The sequence below is a fragment of the Anomalospiza imberbis genome, unplaced genomic scaffold, assembly GCF_031753505.1.
Source record: "Anomalospiza imberbis isolate Cuckoo-Finch-1a 21T00152 unplaced genomic scaffold, ASM3175350v1 scaffold_397, whole genome shotgun sequence".
Taxonomy (NCBI): Eukaryota; Metazoa; Chordata; class Aves; order Passeriformes; family Viduidae; genus Anomalospiza; species Anomalospiza imberbis.
The window spans coordinates 50,816-63,780 of record NW_027100012.1 but is presented as its reverse complement, the minus strand read 5'-3'; the positions used below and the strand labels follow the sequence as shown (position 1 = coordinate 63,780).

The 12,965-nt window shown below is 53.0% G+C and overlaps 1 protein-coding gene across 1 annotated transcript; it reads left to right on the top strand.

Annotated features, from left to right (window-relative positions):
• Positions 1-612: 612 nt before the first annotated feature.
• On the top strand, positions 613-10,237 carry LOC137466692 (pineapple eye protein-like). Its single transcript, XM_068178380.1, is given in 15 exon segments — positions 613-688; positions 999-1,109; positions 1,448-1,539; positions 2,005-2,129; positions 2,208-2,425; positions 2,428-2,563; positions 2,778-2,891; positions 3,031-3,149; positions 3,303-3,635; positions 3,805-3,911; positions 4,521-4,547; positions 6,953-7,039; positions 8,609-8,691; positions 8,877-8,880; positions 10,091-10,237. Coding segments are annotated over 15 exon segments (1,779 nt in total).
• Positions 10,238-12,965: the final 2,728 nt, after the last annotated feature.

The window sequence follows — 12,965 nt, the reverse complement described above, 5'->3', positions numbered from 1 at the left end:
TTGCTGCAGTCTTGGCCAATCATTGTGGAATTCTCTCCTCCCATTGCTTGGTCTCTCCACCAATCTTGATTTAAGTTGTGGTTGTGTTCTATGATGCAATACTCCTGAAAGTTTCTCTGCCCCTCCACAAAGATTGGCACCCCATCTCCTCCCCGGTTCCACTCCCCCTCTATACATCAGCAACAGTACTGGGTTTTAATACAACTAATCAGAATTTGTTACTTGAATTAACAACATTTAACGTGTATTAACAACATTTACCTTTGTATCAACATCCCACCATTTTTAACTAGGTTCCTCAAAGGTTAATTTTTTTTGTTTGTTTGTTTGTTTGTCCATAACACCCAAGACAACATTTTACTGTGCCCTGCTGTCCAGTGCTGAACAGGGCTGAGACAGAGCAGGTAGCTCTGTGTCTGTGTGAAATTTTCAGGAGCAGCACCAGGAGCAGCAGCAGAGCAGTGCCCGATGGTTGCCTTGGGGCCTGGCATTTGAGCCTGCACTTGCTGCAGGAGTCCCTGCCTGGCTCCCGCCTGACCAAACCTTCGCACCCATCTCAGAACCTGGGTTCCCAAGGGGGCCGCCTCAAGTGGTTGCCAGGGACCCGAGGCCATGGTTGTCCAATTTTGGCTGCACGATGCTGATGTCAGCCTGGCCATTGTGACCCGTGCGACCAAGGCTTCAAAAGGCAAGGCTGGGCTCAGGCCGTGTGTCAGTGCGACCTGACAACGGGAGGAGAAGGCAGGGCAGGGTCGCTGCTGCCCAGGGACCAGAGGCACCCCACACCTCGGGATCTGGGCCTGTGCTGCAGGCTCACCTGCCTCTCCCTTCCCAGAATCAGCAGAGGAACAACCAGAGCAGACTGCGGTCTTCCTCCAGGCGACGACGGGAGCAGAAGGCGGACAGGAGCAGGGCTCACGCAGGGCTGAGCAGGGAGCAGTGCCCTCGTGGCTCTGGGCCTGTTCGGCAAACTCCTCACACTCCTCTTTCTCCCACAGAGAGAGAGGACCAGCACCTGGAGGAGACTGTGGCCTTTCTGGACAGGGGCTCAGCGCTGAGAGCTGCCATGACTTACAGCAAGCAGGAGGGCCCTGGAGCCAGGGAGCCAGGTGAGGGCAATGCCAACCTCCCACAGCCTGGCCCAGGAACGCTTGCGGCAGGCGGCGCAGGGCCCAGAGCAGAGGCAGGGGGAGGCAGGAGCCGCTCAGCCATGCCGTGGCTGGGAGCCTCCTTCCTCCCCAAGTGGGGCCCAGCTGGGCCAGGGGGCAGCTCTTGGGACACCCGTGCCCGCAATGGCCCCTGCTCTCCAAGGCCTCCAGCCCTGCCCATCAGCCAGGCAGGAAGGCAGGCAGGCAGGGAGAGAGCAGCCCCTGGGGCCGATGCTGCTGCAGCCAAAGCGCCCCGCAGAGGTGCTCGTGCCCGCTGCCATTGGCTCTGTCCCCTGCAGCCTGCATGCTGTGTCGACGTGCAGAGGCTGACCCGGACATGTGCGGTGACAAACTGGAGAAGTATGGGCTCTGTGCCCACGTGTTCTGCCTGGTGAGTGGCTCTGGGTGCTCCTTCCACCATTGCAATGGGCAATTCCTGCCTCTCTCTCCTCATCTGCTCATCCCCTTTGCTGCAGTTCTTTGCCACTCTACTTTCTCGTCAGAAGAACGAGCGTGTTGGACTCATGGGATTTCTTCCTAGAGATATCCAAATTGCAGTCTGGCGGGCGGCACAAAAGGTGAGAGCCTGACAAGAGCAGGGAGATTTGTGCCAGGCGAGGTTTGCCAGAGCTGAGCCCAGACACTTGGAATGAAAGGCCTGCCCTTCCGGCCGCCTGTGGGCCAAAGTCTGGCTCCCAGCAGCTGCACAGAGGCTCTGGCAGCGGAGTCTCCTCCACCCGTCGGCTCTGTGGTCTGAGACCCAGCAGTGGCCACATGCTAGGCCCTGCCCGGAGCCGTGGGGCTGCCAGGGGAGGCCCCGAGGCTGCTGCTGATGGGGCTGCTTGGCTCTTTCCAGCGCTGCTGCGTCTGTGGCCAGAGCGGGGCAACCATCATGTGTTGCAAGGAGGACTGTGGCAGATGGTTCCACCTGCCCTGTGCCAAGGAGGGCGGCTGCGTCACACAGTATATTCCAGAGTACAGGTGCCCCTCCTCCCCACTCCTGGTCGCCCCTGGGAGAAGATCCAACATTGCTCACTTTGCCCACCCATTTTCCCTCAGCACCTACTGCCCTGAGCACCGTCCAGAGCAGGACATGGAGGCGACTGCAGAGCCGGGCACCGATTGCCCCATCTGCATGGAGCCTGTGGAGGATAGAAACACCTTCAGAACCCTGGTGTGCCCAGCGTGCAAAAGGGCCTGGTTCCACAGGGACTGCATCCAGGTAGGAGCCATCCCCTCAGCCCCGGGGCACAGCAGGTGCTCAGCAGCACCAGGGCCTTGCTCACCCTGCTTCTGTTTGCCCTGCAGGGACAGGCCATGAGCGCTGGTCTTTTATGCCTCCACTGCCCCCTGTGCAGGGACACTGAACAATTTCTTACACAAATGTTCATCGTGGGGATCCGAATTCCCTTCAGGTTGGTGTCCTTCTGCCTGGCTCACAGGACAGGAGGTGCAAGTGCTGTGCTGTGCCAGGCCCTGCCCCAGCAGTCCTGGCCCTGCTCTGCCCCGTGAGTCTGGGCTTCAGCTTCACGCGGGACTTGGAAAAGCACTGGAGAAAGAGCGGGGACAACCTGTACCTCCATGAGGGCAGGACATCAGAAACTCATCAGCTTTTCCTTTCTGCATCAGAGAGCCAACGTGGGAGGACAACGATGCCTTCGCGGATCTAGGAGAGAGGCACAGCAGGTGCAATGCCAGGGATTGCCTTTACCCGGGAGGCAGGGAGGAGGCAGAGGAAGAGGGGTAAGTTGGGGAGCTGCACCTGAGGCTCTGCAGGGTACATGTGTCACTTCAAGGGCTCAAAGGGGAAAGAATCAGAATAACTTGTCTGGACAATCCTGTGCTGTGGACACGTTGTCCATGAGCCCCTTTGCCTCCCCAGGCCCTGGGAACTGCTGCTGTGCTCCTCCTGCGCTGCTGAGGGCACCCACAGGCGCTGCTCTGGCCTGAGAAACCGCATAGAGAGCTGGGAGTGTGACGGCTGTGCTGGTCTCGGAACGGGTATGAGGCAAAGCAGCCGGTGCCCCTGGGCTGGGGACAGTGCCCAGGCTGGGCTTGGCAGAGCCCCTCTGCTCCTGAAGGGCTGGGGGTTCTGCTCTGGCCTGGCTTGCCTCGGGCCTGGGTGGTCTTTGACATTCCTGCTTGGCCTTACAGCTTTCAGGCATGAGTCAGAGCTCAGGGGCCCCAGCCGGAGCAGACAGTCCGGACTGGAGCCTGCTCATGGCTCCTCAGAATCTGAGGCCATCAGCCCCAGCTCCCGCACCCCGGTGCCATCGGGGCTGGATCCCCGGTCTTCACCTGCAGAGACCAGCGGCCGCAGAAGCTACCGACACACAGCATGGCAGCAGTCTCTGCCGTCTTCCTCACTGGACACCAGCAGCCTCAGCACATCAAGTTCAACGTACAGCAGCTCCCCTGACTCTGAGGACAGGGTCCATTCCAGACGTGCAGGGCCCGGCCGAGGCCGAACCCGCTCTCGCCAGCAAGGTCGGGCCCCAGATGGACCCGTCCGATCGAGGAGTCGCCGTGACAGAAGCAACAGGACAATGACAAAGACTGAGAGGCCCAGGCGAAGGGAGACACCTTCACGGGCATCCCCCAGACACAGCCGCACCCGCCAGCAAGGTCAGGCCCTAAGTCCACCTGTCTGCTCCAGGAGTCGCCGTGACAGGAGCAGCAGGACAACCACAAGGACTGAGAGGCCCAGGCAAAGGCAGACATCGTCACAGGCATCCCCCAGACGCAGCCGCACCCGCCAGCAAGGTCAGGCCCTAAGTCCACCTGCCCGGCCCAGGAGTCGCCGGGACAGGAGCCACAGGACAACATCAAGCGCTGAGAGGCCCAGGCAAAGGGAGACTTCGTCAGGGACATCCCCCAGATGCAGCCGCTCCCACCAGCAAGGTCAGGCCCAGAGTCCACCTGGCCGCTCCAGGAGTCGCCGTGACAGGAGCAGCAGGACAAGACCAAGGACTGAGAGGCCCAGGCAAAGGGAGACTTCCTCATGGACATCCCCCAGATGCAGCCGCTCCCACCAGCACGGTCAGGCCCAGAGTCCACCTGGCCGCTCCAGGAGTCGCCGTGACAGGAGCAGCAGGACAAGACCAAGGACTGAGAGGCCCAGGCAAAGGGAGACTTCCTCAGGGACATCCCCCAGATGCAGCCGCTCCCGCCTGCAGCGCCGGGCCTCGAATCAACCTGTCCGGTCCAGGAGTCGCCAGGACAGGAGCAGGAGGACAGCAGCAAGGGCTGAGAGGCCCAGGCACAGGGGGACACCGTCAGGGATGTCCCACAGGAGCAGCCGCTCCCGCCAGCGGCGTCGGGCCTCAACTGGGGCCTCCAACAGCAGCACGTAGTGTCATCTTTTCTTTCTAGTCCATCCGCTCGCTGCCGGAAGTGAAGGTGAGATCGGTCAGTACAGGGTCCTTGAGATTTGCAGGTCTGTGAGAAAACCATAGTAGCTCTTGGCTTTTCGACTGGCAGGAAAGTAGTCTTATGCTAAATACCTTGATTTCTGTCTTACCATGTATTAAGTGAAAAGTCACTTAAATGATGTGGCTAATTAAAAAGGACTCTTGTTCTTGCCTTTAGACTCCAACCTCAGGTGTTTCCCCACTGCTTACTCTTGAAAGTGAGCCACTCCTTGATGGGCTTGTGCAAGAGGCCATCTGAAGCCCCCACATTTGCCTACCGATTGCCACGAGGAGAAGCCCCTTCCCCCACTGCAGTTCCGGCTTGCAGAGAGCAGCAGTGCAGGTGCAGCTGCTGTACCTTTACGTTAGCTGTTCTGAACAAGGCCTGGCGAGGACTTGGCAAGGACTTGGCAAGGACCTGGCATGGACCCAGCACGGGACAGCCTGACGCGCGACCTGCTACAAATCTCCGTTCTTACGCCAAATGAACTTTTGGGGTGACTCCCGTGGTCCTTCATTGAAGACCCCTCATCTGCCTCATTACCACCGTGACAGACAAAGATTGAGGACCCTCCTCCCAAGGACTGAGACTGAGACCCCTACTACAGGCAGGGGGCAAAACGGTGGTCTGACCACTAACGACATGACCTGTTTCCCTTCAGTAATTCCAGTGGACTTATTCTCCATTGTGTTTGCCTTGCTTTGGTGGTTTCGGTGGACTCGCCTGTTCCCCCGCAGCAATCACAAGGGCCTCTCATTGTCCTGCATGCTCCCCCCTCTTTCCTCTGTGGACTATAACTGGACCCCTGAGTTGACCAGAACTTCGAAGACTTCCCCGACACGACAAGACGGATCCCCATCGTCTGGACCACTGAGGATCTCGCCTGTGCTTGTAGCTATTCCCATCCCCCTCTTCTCTCTCTCTCCCTCTCTCTCTCTCTATTCTTTGACCTTCTTTCAGATCCCCACTATCCCATTTACTGTTTTGGCCCTTAATAAAGGTGCATTTGTTGTGATTAACTGATAGTCCCTTGTTGTTTGCCTTTTTGCACTTTTGGGATTGGTGAAAAGAGCCATCACGACACCCTGCAACAAGCGGATCGTGACAGCTTGGACAGGGTATGGTTAGGGAAACATTCAGAGCAAGGTGGCTCTTAGGGAAGCTGTCTTGGAAAAGGACGTGTGCTGTGTTGCTATCTTTGAACAATCTCATTTCAGTAAAGCCAAAAGGAAGAAGAGAGAAGAGAGTGACACACAACCTCAAGCGCCTGAAGAAATCGATTACTCTATTGCTGCTGATTTAAAAGACTTGCTTGGACCTTGAAAGAACAAACCAGAAAAGACTGTGGAAATACCCTGGGACAAAGAGGATGCGCAGGACTCTGCCCCAGACGACCATTTGGGACCTTTGCCTGAGAACGACGCAGCTCAGGAGTCGAGTGCTTTCAAGTTTCCCTTCTTTGGAGACACAGAGGGGTTGGGCATCAAAGGAGGTAACAGCAGAACCCTTCTAAGAGTGCCATTTCTAAGGAAGAGCTTCTGGCAGGCACTGTAGAGCAATAGGGTGTAAAGAAGGTCAGGATGCAGGGGATTTTCAGCAGCAGAAGTCAGTAAGTAGGCAGAAGCATTTTGATCTTCATTTCTGCTTGCCAAGGCTGTGGTGGATTAACGAGAGGTAGCTCATGCTTGCATCTCAGGCGTTCTGAAAGGCATGCTTTGAGAAGGCATTGGGGTTTTTGCTGAGTGGTGAGAAAGCTTGTTGTCATGCCCTGAATTTCTCAAGCAGGGAGAAAGGGGATACACCAGTCATATCAAGTTTCATAGAACCCAACACGATTTTCAAGGAAATGTGTGTTAATGTAGAGGGAGGAGCAAAATCCGGGAGTTGACCCCAAGATCCATGGACATTCTCTTTGTTACTGAATTCTATTCTTGGACCTTTAGGAAAAGGAAAGTGAATGACACGTGATCATTGGGGTGTTCTAACCGTAGATAAAATGAGGCCTTATGAAAAGAAGATGAAACAACATTAAATGGAGTCACAGTCCTGAAGGAGAGAAGAGAAGCCGTGTGAAGTTATCCAAAATATTAAAAAAACCCCAATGCCACAAGACAAAGCAACGAGCCTCCCACACTTGTGCTGAATTCAGAAGGTATTCAGTGTCTTCTGAATGCAATGATAAATGTTTAAGAATACAGAAGCGATCCCTAGAACAAACTGGAAAATCCTGGAGCAGAGATGTAGCTCAGGAAATCAGGCAGGAGCAGATTCTGTCCTTCCTAAATCTCTCTTCTCCACTGTAAGTATTTGTCTTGAAAGGAGGAATTTTTCCTGACAAGTGGAGGAATAATCTGGTTTTGCCTTTGTTTCTATTTTTGGTGCTGTTATTGCAGAGTCTTGTGGACTTGGAACCATCAAGTCGGCAAAAGTCGCATGGCAAGAGGATTCACGTTTCCAAGACAGCAGTTCTGAGGGTGATGGTGAGCCTGAGACATGAGAAATTGAAAAGGACCAAGAAATGCAAGTTCCCTTTCTATTTGTTGTCTACTTGGCTGTAGTAGTTGGATGCTGTGGGAATGTTAAGAGCAGCACTCGGGAAATGGGAAGCTGACATTGCACACCTCTGAGCAATGAAAGTCATCTTGGAAAACCATTTGGGCTGCCCAGAGTCAAAATTGCCAGCAGCCCATTTGATGTGAAGTTGAATATGAGAAGAGAGACGTTGAGCACAAGAAATTAACTTGGTCCTTTTGGTTGGACCAACTCCAAACTGAGTTTGGCCAAAAGCCAAAGACACAGTCAGATTTCTTTCAAGAAGTGATTTGGGTTTTTTTTTATAGATGGCTCTCTTTGGTTACTAGGGAATAAAGCTTTTCAACGGTCACCATTTCTCTGAAGCGCTACAGTTTTAACTTGTGTTCATGGAATTTGATAGTACAATTTAGGATGCTAAAATCCCTTTGTACTTGTCTAGGTTTCTTTCTTTACCACGCACAGAAAGGGCTAGAGTTTTCTTCTTCTCCAAAGATGATGAACGCCTGAGAGGTATGACGGAAGTTCTTCGCCCCCTTCTGTATTTTTTTTTAACTGTTCCTGGAATTCCGTGAGGAGGAAAAAAATGCTGCCTGCTTATGAATGTTTTCTAGTCAAAATTTGGCATCCTTACTTGCGGCCAAAGTTGTGGTAGAATCCCGTGAGAAAGTCCTGGTAAAATAAAGGCCAAGCAGATTTCTGGCTTTCTTTTCTTTCAGATAATTGCCTAATAGGAATCTGGACTTTTAGAGCTTACCAAAACATTAGCCACTTGACAGTTTACCTAGATAGTTTGGATCCTTTCAGGTATTTATATCATCTTTCACTTTTTCCTGCCTTTCTGGTGTTACCATTAGGAATGTTGAGTGTTCTTGTCAGCCACATATGTCCCTGTGCTTCTTGGTCCTGATGAATCTGGGGTTTTCTCTCCCGAATCCAGTGAATTTTGAATTTAGAAACAAAGAAAACAACAACCAAAGGAAACCTACAGAGTCCCCCAAAGTTGCAAAGGCCAGCAAAACAATTGCTTGTTACATGTTTTGTAGAACAGAGTCGTAAGACAGGCTGAAATGATGTGCCTTTCTCGAGACTGATTCGATAACGCTGCTGAAATGTATTGCTGTGTTCATCCAGTTAGTGCCCAGCAATCTTCCAGCCCGTCTGATTTACAGGGTGTGTTACGATGGGGAGCTCAGTCCTTCGCAGGCCTCAGTTCTGGGGGAAGAGGTGCGGTCTTGGTGCTGAGCTTCTAATGAAACAGCTGCTATTTCACTGCAATTTCGATTGCAGCATGTTGAGGAAAACTGCTGCTGCTGCCTTTCATGGTTCTTCGTACACCAGGCTGCAGTAGGGAACATTTCTGTTGGAGCCAGCGTCTGGTGGGGGGGCAAGAGAACAGGGAGGATGTGAAGAATTGACTTCTGGAGAACACGATTGCTGTGTTGCCCATGACTGTTAGAAGCAGCAGCACAATCAGAAGTGTTTAAGCCTATTAATTGGTTCTTTCTTTTGTGCAGAGGGCCCAAAGTTATTTTGCAGATCTGCAGAGCTCAGTGAAGAAAAATAGGGTTGGGAAGACAGACGTAGATTATCGCTTGAGGTGAGTATGTAAGATCCGTTCCCCGGGAACTCTAGGTGAAAGCTGAGCATGGGGAGGGAATGCGGGTATGAAGGGGCATGCAGAATTAATTCAGGCCCTCGAGAAGAGCCTGCAACTTTGTAACTCCCCGGGAACAAAAGTGTTTTAGTGTGCCGGTGTGTATAACATCCTGTGGTGTTCTCCAGTCGGGTAAACCACGGCATTTTTGTCTGTTACAGGAACAGCTACTTAACTATATGTAAAGAATGTATTTAAGAGAAAGAGTGAATTTAGAGACTTCTCCTACTAGTGGATTCAGAACCTTCTCCCAAGAATTTGTTAGATTTTCATTATTTTCCGGAACGCCGGAGGAAGCATAAGGATACCAGACTGAAAGTCCAAGGAAACCAAGAAACCTTTTACTGATTAGAAGCGCACCACTTCTGTTCCTTGAAGAAGTTGCCAAACAACGTCACTTTCAAAATCCCTTCAATGATCTAACAGGAGAAAATATTGACAAACCCTGTTAGGCAGTGTTTCCCAGCTGGAGCTGATGGTCTTGGGTGCTGGGGAGCCACGGGAAGGCTCCAGTCCTGACTGTCCGGCCAGGCTGGGGCCATTGAGCTCCGGCTGATCCCTGGCGGCTGTAAGGGCAAGCAGGAATGTCAAAGGCCCCCCAGACCCGGGCCGGGCCAGGCCGGACCAGAGCAGTGCCACCAGCCCTCCAGGAGCGGACAGGCTCTGCCAAGCCCGACCTGGGCACTGCTCCCAGCCCAGGGACACGCGGCTGCTTTGCCCGAGAGCCGTGCCCAGAGCAGCAGAGCTGTCACACCCCAGCTGGTTCGGGTTGGTGTGAGGCCCTGGCAGTGCCCGTGGGTGCCCTGGGCAGCACAGGAGCTGTTGCCAGTGCCTGGGGAAGCACAGGTCCGGGTCAGCCTCTGCACGGCGACACAGCATGCAGGCTGCAGGGGACAGAGCCAATGGCAGCGGGCACGAGCACCTCTGCGGGGCGCTTTGGCTGCAGCAGCATCGGCCCCAAGGGCTGCTCTCTCCCTGCCTGCCTGCCTTCCTGCCTGGCTGATGGGCAGGGCTGGAGGCCTTGGAGAGCAGGGGCCATTGCGGGCACGGGTGTCCCAAGAGCTGCCCCCTGGCCCAGCTGGGCCCCACTTGGGGAGGAAGGAGGCTCCCAGCCACGGCATGGCTGAGCGGCTCCTGCCTCCCCCTGCCTCTGCTCTGGGCCCTGCGCCGCCTGCCGCAAGCGTTCCTGGGCCAGGCTGTGGGAGGTTGGCATTGCCCTCACCTGGCTCCCTGGCTCCAGGGCCCTCCTGCTTGCTGTAAGACATGGCAGCTCTCAGCGCTGAGCCCCTGTCCAGAAAGGCCACAGTCTCCTCCAGGTGCTGGTCCTCTCTCTCTGTGGGAGAAAGAGGAGTGTGGGGAGTTTGCCGAACAGGCCCAGAGCCACGAGGGCACTGCTCCCTGCTCAGCCCTGCGTGAGCTCCTGTCCGCCTTCTGCTCCCGTCGTCTCCTGGAGGAAGACCGCAGTCTGCTCTGGTTGTTCCTCTGCTGATTCTGGGAAGGGAGAGGCAGGTGAGCCTGCAGCACAGGCCCAGATCCCGAGGTGTGGGGTGCCTCTGGTCCCTGGGCAGCAGCGACCCTGCCCTGCCTTCTCCTCCCGTTGTCAGGTCGCACTGACACACGGCCTGAGCCCAGCCTTGCCTTTTGGGGCCAAGGGAAGTCTCTGCTCCTGCCTCTGGCACAGGGCGCTCTGCTAGCGGGTCAGGGAAGGTGATAGCCCCAGAGAGAGGCGTGAGCAGTGGAGGAAAGCCAGCATCTCTCCAGTCTTCCAAAAGGGCACTAAGAAGGAGCCAGGAAACTGCAGGCCCATCAGCCTCAGCTCCGTCCCCAGAAAGGTGGCAGAATATCTCCTCTTGGATGTCATCTCTAAGCGTGTGGAATAACAGGAAGGGAAAACTGGATGGGTTTAGCAGCTGTTTTGCAGGGCAAACAACTGAGTTTGCAGAAGAAGAAATTAATAAGATACGGGTTTATCCATGGCAAGGAAGCAAGCAAGGCCGTTAGCGTGGAAACTGAAAAACACATCAGGGCTCCTTGTAGTTAGAGGATACGTGCCTTAGTCAGCAGTGGACGTGCCTTAAGAATTTGTGGTAAACTCTTGCCAATGAATTATTGACGTTAAATGCTTTGTACCAATAAAATACAATAAGCTATTGCTTTGTCCATTGAATAGAAGGAGCTGTTTTGATGTAACTAGGGCCTTAGGATCACACTTTTTTAGGGGTATAAAACTTGAGAACAACTTGTAATAAAGAAGAAGCCATTGTTGTCACTGCACAGGTGTATGTGTATGTCTTGTGTCCATCTCTACAGCGACAGAAAACCATGCTTGGGCAATCCCATAGCCACCTCTGCTGCACTGACTGGCTGGGTTTGTGAGGGGAGAGCAGTGGCTGTTGTCAGCCGGGACTTCAGCAAGGCTTTGTCCCGGCCTCCCGTATCACGCTCATGGGGCAGCTCAGGGACAGTGGCGTAGAGAAGCGGGCAGTGGAGCTCCAAACTCAGATAGCTGCGAGCTCAGGGGGCCGTGCTGGGGCCAGTCTTGTTTGCCTTATTCTCCAGTGACCTGGCAGAAGAGACGGAGCGCTCCCTCAGCACGTTTGCTGATGGGACAGAAGCGAGAGCAGGGGCTGGTGAACCACACGGCTGTGCTGCTGCCTTTCAGTGAGACCTGGACAGGCTTGAGAGTTGAGCAGAGAGGGACCTAGTGAAGTTGCACAGGGGAAAGCCTCTAGAAGATCTTAAAGCTTTCTAACTACCAGGCAACAGAAGTTTTTTTAGTATAGAGGAGTGTATCGTGTCATCTTGTGACGTCCAGTCAGGGAAACCACTGCATCTCTTTATGTTACAGGAGCAGTTTCTTGTATGTATGTAAAGAAAGTCTTTGAGAAAAACACTGAATTCAGAAACTCCCTCTATATTACGTTGGATTTTCATGATTTTCTGGAATGCCAGGCAAAGCGTAAGGATTCCAAAAGGAAAGCGAAAGCCAATGAAGAAATCTACTTTTAGAGGTCAGAAGCATTTCCTGTTTGTTCCTTGAAGAAGTTGCCAATGTTACTTTTGAAATCCTTTCAAAGAGCTAATAGGAAAAAGCATTGGCCCAAAGTGTTAGCCTGTGTTTCTGAAGAGGAATATGCTTTTTTTGTCAATTCAATATTTGTAGCAGGGTTTGTTTTTGTTGGTTTTTTATTCTGTTTGTTTTTGTGGTTTTTTTTGTTTTTTTTTTTTTTTTTTTTGTGTGTGCTTTGAATGTGATTCTTTGCAGGACTTTGAATAATTTGATCATATACCCAATGCTGGGAACAAGCTTAGAAAGAAACTTGAAAGTAACCAAAAGGAGTCAATTTAATTAAAAAAAGTAAGCCTGTTTATTACCAAAGGAACAACTGGAAGCAAAAGCCTCTGGCTAGTCCGGAGACTGTTTCAACAACTTAGTACTTGTAACCTAGGGGTGTGTGTTTCCAGGGAAACCTACTCCGCTCTGAGGAAAGACCTGGGAGTTCGGCACCCCAGGCCTTTTAAAGTCTCTCTCTCGCCTCCTGCTTGGGGCGCTCAGGATCCGTGCTGTGATAGGTCTATTTCTCCCTTGCCCATTGCCTTATCAGTTGCTGCAGTCTTGGCCAATCATTGTGGAATTCTCTCCTCCCATTGCTTGGTCTCTCCACCAATCTTGATTTAAGTTGTGGTTGTGTTCTATGATGCAATACTCCTGAAAGTTTCTCTGCCCCTCCACAAAGATTGGCACCCCATCTCCTCCCCGGTTCCACTCCCCCTCTATACATCAGCAACAGTACTGGGTTTTAATACAACTAATCACAATTTGTTACTTGAATTAACAACATTTAACGTGTATTAACAACATTTACCTTTGTATCAACATTCCACCATTTTTAACTAGGTTCCTCAAAGGTTAATTTTTTTTGTTTGTTTGTTTGTTTGTCCATAACACCCAAGACAACATTTTACTGTGCCCTGCTGTCCAGTGCTGAACAGGGCTGAGACAGAGCAGGTAGCTCTGTGTCTGTGTGAAAATTGCAGGAGCAGCACCAGGAGCAGCAGCAGAGCAGTGCCCGATGGTTGCCTTGGGGCCTGGCATTTGAGCCTGCACTTGCTGCAGGAGTCCCTGCCTGGCTCCCGCCTGACCAAACCTTCGCACCCATCTCAGAACCTGGGTTCCAAAGGGGGCCGCCTCAAGTGGTTGCCAGGGACCCGAGGCC